This window comes from Amblyomma maculatum, chromosome 5 (assembly GCF_055883805.1).
Source record: "Amblyomma maculatum isolate TAMU_Amacu chromosome 5, ASM5588380v1, whole genome shotgun sequence".
NCBI classification, from domain to species: domain Eukaryota; kingdom Metazoa; phylum Arthropoda; class Arachnida; order Ixodida; family Ixodidae; genus Amblyomma; species Amblyomma maculatum.
This window is the reverse complement of record NC_139348.1, coordinates 128,337,136-128,351,316: the sequence shown is the minus strand read 5'-3', so window position 1 is coordinate 128,351,316 and position 14,181 is coordinate 128,337,136. Positions and strand designations below refer to the sequence as shown.

The 14,181-nt window shown below is 39.6% G+C and overlaps 1 protein-coding gene across 1 annotated transcript in view; it reads left to right on the top strand.

Annotated features, from left to right (window-relative positions):
• The first annotated feature begins 1,248 nt into the window (after nucleotides 1-1,248).
• LOC146189520 (zinc carboxypeptidase-like) overlaps nucleotides 1,249-14,181 on the top strand; it is a 37,616-nt gene continuing 24,683 nt past the window's right edge. Inside the window, exons 1-8 of the mRNA XM_084603279.1 lie at nucleotides 1,249-1,385; nucleotides 2,998-3,073; nucleotides 7,502-7,638; nucleotides 8,576-8,663; nucleotides 9,212-9,310; nucleotides 10,663-10,761; nucleotides 11,157-11,267; nucleotides 11,642-11,738. Of these exons, the coding sequence (XP_084459405.1) occupies nucleotides 1,282-1,385; nucleotides 2,998-3,073; nucleotides 7,502-7,638; nucleotides 8,576-8,663; nucleotides 9,212-9,310; nucleotides 10,663-10,761; nucleotides 11,157-11,267; nucleotides 11,642-11,738 (811 nt within the window). The 5' untranslated portion in view covers nucleotides 1,249-1,281. The remainder of the gene's footprint in view (nucleotides 1,386-2,997; nucleotides 3,074-7,501; nucleotides 7,639-8,575; nucleotides 8,664-9,211; nucleotides 9,311-10,662; nucleotides 10,762-11,156; nucleotides 11,268-11,641; nucleotides 11,739-14,181) is intronic.

Below are 14,181 nucleotides of genomic sequence, written 5' to 3'. Positions count from 1 at the left end.
ATACACGGTATGACCGTGTAGTGTGGTCCTTATTTTATCCAGGTGACATAAAAAACTAGAACTTAGAAACCACTGAGCAACCTCTCTAAGACAATCGCGAATTCCAGTCGGTGACTGAAATAACTTTACGTAATCCTTAAAATGTATTCCATCTAATAAACTGGATTCCGACTCTGAGTTCAGATTAACCGGCTACTATGATGTCCATAGAAAACCCAAACATGTGCTCTCCTTCGTATCATAAGGCCTCTATCGAACATCTAGGGGAGTTCGCAACAAAACGAATAAATAGGGTGTGCGCAAGTTTGACGATGCCTAATTCCGGTTAATTCGCTGAAAAGATTTAGGCAATATCAATAACAATGATAGCACAAAACCGGGTTAATTGGAGAAATGTGGGATATTCCTTGGCCTTGCAGTGGGTATAGTCAGGCTGATGATGATGATGAATAACAATGAAGAATTATAATCACAGCTTAGAAGAACCGACTTAATTTGTACCTTCCCGCAAGCACTCTCAAGCCTTGTTTAACAAGGTATGCAGTTGCCCGGTAGAAACAAATATTTCGCAGGTTAAAGAAAAAAAGAAAGTGATTGAAATTTCTGCCAGGGCAATCGAATTTGGGCGTCCACTGGGTGTGTTTAGAATAAATCGCGGCCACACAGTGAAACTTTTGACGACATCGGAACAGAAAAGAAACAAGCGTGCAGTGTACGAAAACACTGAAATTTGCCGAAGCTCAGGATGTTTAATCTAGGGCCAATCATTTTTGAACTGCCGACACTAAGTCATGCATAACAACGCCACTATCGTAATGGGAAAAGCTTTTCAGACAATTGAGTCTCTTCAGCTGGCGTTAAATGCCACAAATTACGCATCAAACGTTGCGGAACTGTCGGAGTGTAAAAAATTGGTCGAATGTTGTGAAAAAGCAGAATGGGAGCGGCTAATATAGCACAATGACACTAGTTCATCACACAAAAAAGAGCAAGGATGGAAAGGAGTTGCAGTTGTTGAGTGGCTGGCCTCGTTTTACTCATGAGTCAAGTCCAACTGCGCCCCTTTGCACACATGAGGGAACATTATTCGGGAAACACATGCGAAGGGCAGAAACTTTGGACGAATGGTTCAGAGATAACGGTAGGAGAGATAAGATATACAATTCTCTCCGCGAAGGCAACTTCCGTCTGCGCTGGGTAGTAGTTGTCGGAGTAGTTCGTGTGTCAAGTATTTGGCGGAACAAAGGATCACAAGTCAGTAGCAAGAGTTCGTTGTCGCAAATGGCGCATGTTAACTTCTTCTTAGTCGCGACCTTTTTGGCGGCGGTAACCTGGTCATGGGCACTGCCTTTGAACAACGAGACAGAACGAGTCGACTACACAGGGTAAGTCAAGAACAGCATAGCTCAAATTCGCTTTAGCAAATATTCAATATAGATAGACTTTTCTAAAAGGTGGTTCTTGCTGCGTAAAAAAAAGTCCGTCTTCTGAATTTTGTATGCGTTTATTTGGCGATTAGCTCGATATTTCAGTATTGTCTGTTAATTATTATATCGAGGAATTGAAGTTGCTTAAAAAATAATTTTGGTGGAGGAATTATTGTTGTGCAGTTCCTGGGGACGTTTAAATGTTTTAGTATTTAATGATAAATTTCAAGGTATATCAATCAAAGATAGATAATTATCAGAACTCCTACAATTGTCCGTAAGCAATAACTGTGTTCACTGTGTACTTTCACTCCTTTCGAGTCGCCTGCTCTAGCATCTTTTGTGAGAGCATGTAACTGTGACCAAGATATATAATCTGAAGGGATGTCTGGTTGTGTGCAAAAGTAGAGTTAGTTGTTGGGCTAGTTGGCATTCTAGATTTAAAGACATAGATCTCAGCGCAATGGCATGTGGACAAAGAAAAGAAGAAGGAAGACTAGGGACGAACGCTGGTTCATTTGGTGCAAACTAAGTTGTTCGAGTTTGTTGACAGAGCCATGAAATAACAGCACAAAATTAAATTTAAAAACTTAAGGCATTTGCCGCTTCCTAGCAGAAAAATCACAATATGAAAATGTGCACCTGTGAATTTTTCTTCATTCTGAAGCCTTTTATTCTACAGCAAGAATGTTGCTTTAGAAGTACTTTGGTTTTGGCTAGTTGGTTCATAACTGATGTTGATTCGGAGAACGACGCAAAAGGGACGAGGACACAGAAGGAACACGAAAACTCAACAGGACGGCGGCGGTTCTCTTGTTTTTGTGTTCCTTCTATATTCTCGTTCCTTTTGCGTCGTTCACCGAATCAACATCAGTAATGTTGCGTTTTAGTAGTCTGTCAGTGAAAGGTTATTTTTTGCGCTCAAATTTTATGATGACTAATATGAACCAACTCGCCCAGGAAGAAGTTCTACTGAATGTTGACAACTTTGCCTATTTTACCTACTTTAATTTGATAATTTGCCGGTAGGTGCAATGTATCATTGTAGGACAGAAAACTGAAAAAAAAAAAACGAAATTATAAGATAGCAAGGAACCTGTCTCAGTTCTCGTCGTTACATCCTATAAACTGCTATAAAAAAGAAAATGCATTGTGACATAATTGAACTGAGAGGGATGTTTCTTGATAGTAAGATGTTTTTTCTGCAAAGAAGAAAAGAGAAAGGAAACTTTTCGGACGGCTGGGTTATGTACTGCACTGCATTAGGTGAACTTGATATTCTGAGTAAGGAGTTTGCCCAAAACCATTCTCTGGCAGCAACTTCATCAATTTAGTTTAATTACATATTTTTGTAACTGCTGATTGTAGCAGCCAATTGAAAAGGGATAACATTCATCAATGTATGAAGGCTTCCCAGGGATTTCTACGTTCCTTTTATTGCACTACGGCTAGAAATGCCGGCCCTGAACAGTGAGAAAGTTACCGGCACTCACTTATGTATTACGCGCTGATAAGGAATGGTGTCGTCATGGCAAACCATGAATTGATTACTCTTGCATTTTGGTTGCAGGCATCAGCTAGTATCTGTGACTCCCACAAAGCCATCTGACATGAGCCTTTTATCGAACTTGGTGGATACCCTCCAGGTAAGTGCGCAAGCAGGGATAGTCCTGTCGCTATCTTCAAGGGCGGCACACAATAGAGAAGGGACATAATCGCGGCTGAGATAACTAGCTCGCGTTATGACGCTCACATTTTATCGGTGAATGTCAAGCTGCCATTCCATTCTGGAGGGTAAAGGGTTTGTAGAATGACGTGTAAGTTGAAATGATTTGAACTTCATTTCAATGACAGCGAAATATTAAGAGAATGGTCCTGACAGGTGATAGCTGCTGCAGGTGAGGTGGCTGCAAACTGGCTGATCAACGGGTTTCGTGTCTCCAAGAGAAGATATGAGCAGCTGCCAATTTATACCTCACGTGTGGTAGTGTGATATATCAGAAAGATAGGAGTCGAACCTACCAGGACAATAGCGCGAAGAAACATACATGCGACGCTGAGGCCACGCAGGCATTTCCATATGGCTTCATAGTAGCGGGGTGTTAAACACACACACACACACACACTTATATATATATATATATATATATATATATATATATATATATATATATAGATCCCCCATGGCCGTCTTTTTTCTCCTCCTCTTTTTTGTTTAGTGGTCCTTCTTTCCTGCGTCTGTACAATTTTCAAACATTTAAAACTGAAACACAAGCAATGTAGCCACAGTCTTGAAAAAGACCGGACCCCGGTCGAAACGTCGACGAACAATGAAGTGTTAATGATCTTCGCTATTTATTTCTTCTGCAGCTAAAAACGTCATTTTCGTAAGTATATATATATATATATATATATATATATATATATATATATATATATATATATATATATATATATATATATATATATATATATATATATAAGCAGATCAATTAAGGCGGAAATGAGGGTGCTCGTTATAATACATGAAGGAAAGAAGCCAACAGTCGGCGAGGCCAAGGAAAGCGTTGGGAATGGTACTTTATTTTTTTTTTTTTAAATTTTTACTTAGATAATCACAGAAATTAGTAATGTAATCTGTTTAGGGGAAAGATAACTAGACACAAAGTAGAAGAAAAAACAACGTGCCGATGGTGGGATCCGAACCCACGACCTCCGAATAACGCGTCCGGTGCTCTTCCAACTGAGCTACATCGGCCGCTGTCCCCCCTGCTACTTTCTTGGGTATTTATGTTGTCTGTATACGAACCTTGAGAGTGTTCACCAGCGCCACCCTCAGCCATAGCGGCGGACGTGGGACGTCCTTTTTTTTTTTTCTTCTACTTTGTGTCTAGTTATCTTTCCCCTAAACAGATTACATTACTAATTTCTGTGATTATCTAAGTAAAAATTTAAAAAAAAAAAACATAAAAAAAAAATAAAGTACCATCCCCAACGCTTTCCTTGGCCTCGCCGACTGTTGGCTTCTTTCCTTCATATATATATATATATATATATATATATAGGCAATTGTTCTATCACACCAGTAGGTAACTAAGACTGTATATGCTTATATATATGTTCGACATATTAGCGGTAGAAATGAAGGCGTTAGTGCCTGGGCAAGTAAGAAAGGCGAGTACGCAAAATAAAATTCCCAAATGACTGACATTAGCGATTTCGTGTAATCCTTCAATGACGGAACTTAAGAGTCTCCTCGATATTTAATGTGTTCTTCCAGTTGCATTGATACATCTCAGTTTTCGGTAATCGACGGTAGATTCATTATTACCGCAGCGACTGCGTGTCAAAAACGCAATTTCTAAAAGTGTTTGCGCAATGGAGTTGTTGTGGATAAAATATTAATGTGACGTAGATTACGTGGAGGTTTTCAGTACGTCATCAATTGTAGCCGGTATATGGCTATCAGAATTTAAACAGGTCAACCCTCTATTGTCCCTATATATAAAATATTTTCTCATTTGTTTGCACATATATAAAGGAGTTGTAAAAAGATGTCAGAAGTTGTCCGAAATGCTGATGCCGCAGCCTGTAATTTAAATAGAGTACAAGGTGAAATAAATATATCATCTTCTCAGCGGAAAGCAGCACATTATTCAAAACATCTATGTGAAATCTCCCTTTCCACATATAGACCTTTTAGAAGCCGCTGTTAGGCAGACTATCTGATTACGCATAACCAACCATATAGAAACGCTTCTCTCATGGTTTAACCCACAATCCCTACAGAAAGACCACACCTGTTCACTATTCAACGAAACGCTCATATCGAGACATCAATATCGCCTCCTCGTATCTGTTATGCAACATACAAAGAATTGTACCTTTAATATTGATAAGAATATTCACGATAAAATGTATTATCAGGGCACAAAGCAAGAGTCATTATTTTGAACGTCGGCAGTACGTGGACGTACTGGTCGGAAGGAAGACTAAAATTGGTTGTGTGTTAAACTGGGATAGCAAAGATTAGTTGAAGAGAAGCGAAGCGCTCACTGCTGCATTTATTCACGGCTTGTACATAAAACATTCCTTCTACAAATCTATTTTCTTCTTTATTAACTGTCCTGTTCTTCTATCTGCTAGTTTAGAAAAAAAAATCTCTTGCGTGCTGAATTTTTGAGCTCTTTGAACTAGACGTACACGAACGAATTCCATGTACGTAACTCTCAACTATCAAAAATTGGTATTGCTTAAAACTTGAAGATTTAAAACAATGGCGAGAACATGTCTGGGGACTTCGTACCATGATAAATGTACTGAGATTTGCACAATCCTGCTCAAATCTGAAAGTTGTTCTTTTGAGCTCATATACAATATGTAGCTGCTGATGTGTATAACAAACAAAGCCTAAAAACACTTGAAATTCCCAATTCAGAGAAGAGTTGTAATAAAATTAAAGTTTCTGCCAATATGTTCTTTAAATACATCGCTTTGCTAACTCCGTTTTGGTAAAAGCAAAATGAACCGAAATAAATGGCCGTGATTAGAAACGTATTTCAGGTTTCAATTCTGCGCGGGACATCGAACAGAATAAAATAAAATGCAAAGTACTTCTCGGAACACCATGTTTTAGGTGCTTGCTCGAAAGTATAATAATTGTCTAATATGAGGCATTGATTTTGTTCTTATTCTCTCTTATGACGATTTACTGCTATAACTTTAGAGCACTCCGGATATGAAAAAATAAAGGAACGCTTAAGCTCAGGTATGAGAGTATGATGCGACAGCATAAGCTACTAGCCAAAATATAAAGCCCTGCTTTAAACAAGCAGTATGAACGTACTTGCGTGGCCTAGGGGTAACGTGAATGCAAAGAATCCTGGCAAGCTAATTCTGATATCACCCTCCCATATGAAACGAGAGGCCCGATCTGTCACCTCCTCCCAAACCTAAAGTCAGGCAACTTAAGCCCAGTAAGAGCACGGTCGTCATTTGACAACCCGCTATTCCGGTAAAACAGTCTGGCGTTAGCATTTGAAGTGGCGTATGAAGCTTTCCCTTCGTGACACCCTCTCTCTGTAGGTGCGTCACCAAAGTAACTTCCAATTGCAAAAGATCGTAACCCATCCCCATATATGCCGCAAAAGACTTCGTCTACATGCCCCAGATGTCCACCATGTAGTAGCAATCTTGGTGAAATCTGATTTAAACGTGAAAATTGGTTGTGCAGCAGCTGAAAATTTGTAGAGAAGGCGCAAACAGCAGGCACATCTCAATTCTAATATTATTTGCCGCAGTGGTAGCGTCAACTATTCGTAACTTTTTTCATGCGTAATTACTATAAACACCATATTTCACGTTCACGTCAAAAGAGTTTGTAAATTTGCATGTCCGGAAAGCGAGAAAAATTATTGAAAGCAGAAAAAGGAAGGTAGTTGAGCCGAAATGCTATATAGCACAAACTAAAAATTCTCATTCGGCACTTATCGTAATAGTGAAAACCTAATTTGTAATGTGTGTACTAGTGCTGCATTGCACGGGAAACTCTGCTCATGACTAAAGGTATTTGTTGCGATGGTTGTTCCTGCTCTAAATGTAACTACTGGCAACGATTCCAGCTTATCCTTTGTTCTAACTGTGTAGCCGCTGAGTGTATGTGCATAAATATATATATATATATATATATATATATATATATATATATATATATATATATATATATATATATATATATACCGTATGACCATTCCCTCCAGGCTCCTGTTAAATGCTTCTTTTCCATATAAAGCCCATTTTAAAATTAGCCAACGCAATGAAAAAAAGAACTTTCTCCTATAATATTGTCAATCGATGAAGAATCCATAACTACTTTACATGTGATAACCCCTTCTTTGCACCCAAAGCATTTACAACCTCTATTTCCATGTCTCTGCTCTTACTGCCTTTAAAAAAATCGCTGAAATAAACACAGATGTCTAAAATAATGCATACAATGGGAGAGGCATTGCAATTTGGCTGCGCTGACTGTAATCCGTACTATTTCCAACTGACGCTTCTCCCTTCCCTTTAAGCTCGATGTGTGGCAAGAGGCGCTGACCATCGGTGTACCAGCACTCCTGCGTCTACGGCCAGAAGTGATCACCGAGTTTATGGCCACAACTTCGCAGTCAGGCATCAAAGTGACCACTACATGCTCGAACCTTCAGGAGTAAGCCATTGTCAGATACTGCCATTCTTTGACAATTTTGGAGCACGCGCCTAGCTAACCATGGTTGCTACCTTCCTTGCTCTTTCATTAAAAACTTGTTTCCAACTTTAGACAAAGATCGATAATTGTCGAAAGTAGAACGTCCTATTATATCTGTTGCTCTGCCTGAAAACACGCAGCGGCAAGTTTATCCTCTATGATGTCAACGACCCCTAACTAGCCTGCGCACACTACCGATAGGCAAACTAAGTCTAATTTGTGTTCCTCTCTGAAGTTTTCTTGCAAAGGGTTAACTGGAGTGTTTTCTTTTTAGCTGTGGGTTGCTATAGGCGTAACAGGCACACCTCCGTATTATGGCACCGAAATATAGCGACAGAAAGCGAAGAAAAAGCATTCAAGAAAGTTAACAACGCGTCATATGCACAGCCCTAAATATTGAAAACTTCCCAAGCCCTTTGTACGTGTGTCAAAAGCACATCAATGAGGCAAATGCATGTTTTGTTTACAGAGCAGCCCGTGGATTGTGTGATGCCCCACATACCTGAAAAAAAGTTGTATACTTCGTGCACATGTGTAATTTGCAGCCAGTACCAATGATGAAATCTGGCTCGCTCGTACCAAACAGCTGCGCTCTTCATGTAGATGTCCTCATTTTTTCTGTAACACTTCAGCGCTAGATTTTAAAGAGCTGCAGTCACCTCACGAACAAGAATCCTCTTAAGCAGCCGAAAACTGTCATCCTTCATATTTAATTTCAACTTTCCTAATGATGAAAGCGAAGGAACCTTGCAAACATCAAACACGTGCACGAAGTGTGTGTAATCCTGCAAGAAACACAGGCGCGTACACATGAACAAGCTAGCAATATTATCAGTTAGAGCCTTTTTTTCCTCTTTCCACGAAGACTGAGCTTTACAGAGCTTTTGCTTCTCTGCAGCCTTATCAACAATGAGCTCCAGGAGATGCGTTTCACGACCTACTCGACGTCTACGCTGCGCTTCGAGAGGTACTTGAAGTACAAGGAGGTAGGTCTGATCGCATCAGGTGGGGTTGCTTCAGCAGTTTTTACGGGGTGATGTCGAAAACATTTCATTTTGTATTCATATTATGCAACCACATTTGGTTCGGTTATGTAAAATTCCATGGTGCTTTGAGAAGAACGTTTCATTTTAGGCTGCCACGTTTATTTTTAATTGCAACTACAGAGTTCATAAAGTTAAACTGGCGTCCGACGTAATCCTAAAAGAGCGCCTACCAAACCTGGCAATAAAAGTAAAAGTTTACAAGTTATACTTTATGACTGATTTAACAAATGTAAATTAAAATATCACAGTGGTATATAGACAAATTAAAAGTCTATAGTACCCTCTTCAATTTCAAAAACGTTGAGTTTAAGCAACACAAATCATCTGGCCTCGATGAGTAAGAAATCCTGAAAATGTTACAGAATCTGTACAAAAAAAAAACTTTAATATATTATAAATGTCTATGTTCGCCTCATTTGTCCATTGAAATTAAAACAAATTTGTCCAATGTCTTGTGCTCATATGTGAATGTATAACATCCTCTTCAGTTCAAAAACGCTCTGAAGCAGTATGCGAAGAAGTACGATCATGTGACATACACGTCCATCGGCAGATCATACGAATCAAGGGACTTGATTGGTGTTCACGTAAGTAGCGAACAGCGATATTCTTGAATTACTACAGTGGCTTTATTACGAAAACGAAGGCTTCGTGCAGTGTATGTTTCTTTATCGCCAGAAATTCGCGCGCCATGAATTCAATTTTTGCCCAAAAGATGGCCTGTTATATTTCAAGTCGAGATACGCCCTTTTAGGAGTATGCACTTGCGTCACAATGGCTGCCATTTTGTGGTATATATAGCACTTCGAAAGGCTGTGAGCATATGTATTCACCTTATCGTCGCTTGCTCTGCTGAATCTGTGTTCTGAATCCAAAATGGCGCCCATGAGTACTTCCCTGAATACTTCCTACCATAGCTGCGCGCGGTGTACCTATGAACAGAATGTCGAACCCCTGGATCCAGTGTGGGTTCCAGACAGTATAAATAATTGATCTTTTTTTTTTGTGATGCAGAAGCCCACTGAGCTTCTTGAAATAAAAAAAAAGAATGACTGCTGTTTTGCCGTGATTTCTCAAAATTCGAATTATGTTCCCTAGCGTGTCGTTTTAACATTTCGGCTTTATTTTGGAACGGGATTCGTTCCTTAGTTGCAGCGAACTTTACACAGAAGATAAGTCAGTTAGATTAGCAGCGACAGTGCCCGCAAACAGCAAAATATTAAGTACTGCTTAGCGCTCACTGGTGAGGGCAATGCAATTACAATGATTTGTGGATATCTTGAGCAGTAATGGAAGCTTTTGTAGACAACTGCGTGCTAAGCAAAATGATAAACCTACTTAACATCACTGGTTACATGTGGTTCGGTGATGGCGCAGACGAGTAATCGAATAGACTGCGAAGTTTCATATTTTCCTTGCGCCACGGGATGGAGGCCTTGTTGTGGCTGTAAAGGGAATTTTATTTTGACGCCAATAAAGACCAGACAAAGAAACTTCGGCGAAATACCCACTTTGGGTTCTGCTAGCTCACAAAAAATAGGCTGCATTGGTTGGTTTCCCAAAAAGAATGTCTTCCTCAAAAGAAAAAAAAAAAGAGGACCGAATCGCGGAGTGGGGATAATTTCACCCTTCTCCATCATATCATTGCGCTACGCAAAATTTGAACAATTCGGCAAGTAGTAGTTGCTGTGTATATTTTCTGCTTTACTAATGAAAATCGCAGTTTCAGTTTCAAAGTATATTTTATTTGTATCTCCTAGACCTACATTGTTTGCTTAAATGTTATCCTAAAGGTGTAAAAAAAGCTGTTCGTATAAAATATACTGTTGATGCTGTTCTTTATTATTGTTGTAAAATACGAAGCCTCGGAGCGTGCCTTTGGATCCCAATATTCAAAATGAAAAGCGAATGCCGTCATTGACCCGTTCTTCTCTTGCAGATAAAAGCAAACGAAAACTTGCCCATTGTATTCCTAGAATGCGGAATTCATGCAAGGGAATGGATCTCCCACTCTGCATGCCTCTACATAATTGACCAGGTGAGTGAAGAACAGCACAAATAAATACGAAAAACCTAAACCCAACCAAATACATCGGTAAATGGGATGACTGAAATAGGCCACAATGGAGGCAATTTAAAAGACAAATTAACTGGTTGTTAGATAAAGACTAGCAAAATGGGTCTCAGGTTAAGGGAGAAAAAAGGCGGCATAATAATGGTACAGCATTGGAAACAATGTGACAATAAAATTATCAAGGGATTAAAATTAATAAAAGAAACCTTTGAAATAGTCTGCCTGAAACTTACGCCTCACATTAGCGAAAACCATGCCGCTATAATTTGTGGCTTGCTCTGTCTTTTTGTTTCTAAATGTATGCGGTAGCAATTGCGTGGGTTCAATTATACATGTCGTTATTTTTTCTCTTGCGACAGTTATCTATGCAGTACGAGGCCGATGAAAGCATCCGTGACCTAGTCTCCAAATATGAGTGGCGCATTTACCCGATTGTTAATCCTGACGGCTACGAGTACACACACACCACGGTGAGTGAGCTTAGTCATTTCTATGACGCAGTGTTTTATTAATGCAGACCTGAATAGGACGCTAGAAAACTGTAAAAAAGCACCCTGCCAATAAGGCAATAAAGGGATAAAGGCAATGGCCTTCTTGTATCCATAAAAGCATGCCAAGTATGAAGAGTTAGGAGCTGGGATCATGAGTGCTCGATCACGTTGGAACCAGTGTCGGGACAGGTTAAGGCATTGGTGTTGTACTACTTCCTTTTTGTCCTGTCTGTGTGCTTGTGATAATATAATCTGTATAATAAAAATTAAAAAAAAATATCATTGTTGCTTACGATACTGTAGCGCATGAGATGAAAAGAGATGGAAGGGCTGACGCAGTTTTCAATTTTCAGGATCGGCTTTGGAGGAAGACACGTTCCCTGAGCAGCTTCAGTAGTCGATGCCGAGGGGCCGACGCCAACAGGAACTTTGACGTAGGCACTTTTTGCAGTGAGTGATGATTCATTTTATCTCGAGAACATTTTGATGGTGCCGCACACATCAGTCAAATCTAAATAACACCTCGCAAAATAAGAACACGTCGATCATGTGTATGAATTGACGCTGATTGTGTTTTAAGGCCGATTCTAACGTCATCTCAGGAGAACGAAAAAAACGCTGGCACTCTCTGTTACATTCAACAAATATTTTAAACGGCTGCAATTCTCCATAATACAACTGGGATATTGTGATCCAACTGATAGTCACGCAGAATATAGGCGAAGTTCTTCCGGCACCAAACAATGTACCTTTCCGCGTAGCACCAATCATTCAATAGCAATCGGTGCTACCTTATGGCCTCCTTTTTTTTTTAATAATACGACAGGGCCCAGAGCTAAACACTGGTAGAATACTCGTATTCTTAAAATAAAGCCTTGGCCATACGTTGAGTGCGCTGATGGAATCCAGAAAAAAACTTTAGAAACCAATACTTAGTGTCTAAAAAAATAACTCCATTAAGTTTAAGATATTCCAAATTCACTTCAGAGCGTTTGGTAACCCAGCCGAATAATGCTTTCCTTTAGTTTACAGCAAAGAAGTATAAAACTTATAAAAAAAGGTTAGATCTCTGAAAGCATTGTTTTGCCTATGTATATAGCTCTGTCAGTCGTTAAGGCTCTCGCTGCTGAGCCTGAACAGACAAGTTTCACCCTGCTCTTGTCGCCACGCTTGAACCGAGGCGCGGCGAAAGGCTACCATATAATATGTATTGTACACGCCTGTTAAGGCCATCAGGTGGTCACATTATATGAAGCCCTCTACTACAACCTCCCTTATAGCCTCAGTTTGTTTTAGGCACAAGCCTCATGGCCCTAGCCTTAAACAATATAAACCAACAGTGAAAAAAAAAATAGAAGTTAGCCTGTTTTATTGGATCTGTCAGTTCAGTCGTTCAGTCGTGTCCGACTCTTCGTAACCCTACGGACCATGTCACGCCCCGCCTTCCGGTCTCTTACTATCTTTCTAACATCACATAGCTTCATCTGCAGCGCCTCGAGGATGCCATCTAACCATCGCGTTCGCTGCCTACCCCTGGATACCATGCCCTAATCATAAAGCGATCAGTCTTATCGAAAAGAAGCGCTTTTGTAACAAAGAAATGACCAAAAACTAAGTGCAGGTGCTGCCATCTAAGGCCGAGTTTGCAAAATAAAATGTTATACATATAAGCAATTCTTAACGGTTATCAAATTCTTCTCTATCTACGTCTTTGTTTTCAGAATAACACAGGTGAATAAATTATTTATTCAAGAGTATACCTAGTTGTAATTCCCTAATAGAAAGATATTCAAAGCCTAGTTTTCTTTTCTAAAATTGCAAGCTCTGTTTGGTAAAACGTCGCCAATATTGTTTGAAAGTTGTTTATAGGAGAAGATCATAATTATTGTTTATCTGCTTTTGCACGTTTTAGTGCGGCATTCAGAGGTTATTTTGTTTCTTCTTTCTAGAGAAACAACTCAATGCACAAAGGCACACTTTGGTTCAGTTACTGCTCGACACAGTACAATGTAGCCTGACGCAGCAGGCTACATTGTACTTTTTACGCTATTTCCGTTCATTGTATTCTCGTGTTCTATTGTGAGGTACCATACATATATTCCTCGCTAATTTTACGCTTTTCGTAAAACGTAAAGCAACAATTAACGATTACTTCATGCACTTCGAAATAATGACAGCAGGAAAACATGTAAGTCATGAATGCTAGAGCTACCACAGCAGGGTTCTGAATCAAGACCTAGGCAAAAAAATGCAGATAATAGAGGCAAATCGCATTTCTAGATGCTACAAAGCACTTGTAACTGAGAGCCTAAGGTTAGCTCCCTACAGGATGTTAGAGTCTGAATTTACTTCTATGGCTATAACTGAGATGCACGAAACCGTTTTTTTTTATCATCATCGTCATCTTTATTTTCACTGTGAGGTACATGTACATGGATTATCATTATTACAGTAGGAGGTCCCGAAGTATAAACTATCCGGGGGACCTCCTATATTATTAGTGGTACAGATATTATTAGTGAGATTAGTGAGACAATATTATTATTAATGGGACAGAAGCATAACCTGTAAACGCATCACCTGTATATGAAAAATCTCCCCAAGTATTTTTGCTGAGAAGAACACCATGTAACAATTGGATACGATGGCTGCAGCTGTCCTAGTACTTACTAGCGGGACGCGGCATGGGCTCTTTCCAAGCTATTTACTACACCCCAGGTGACTTTGACGTATTTCATGGCACTCGTGATTATTGTTGTCCAAACGTCTGCTTATGTTTTCCTGGTGATCATTGTCATAGTTGTGCTTCGTCTATTACCCTTTCTTCTAAGATTGGCCTCTTTCGTCTGCAGTTAATATGAGACTTGTGGCGTTCTTGATGTGTGCTTATTTC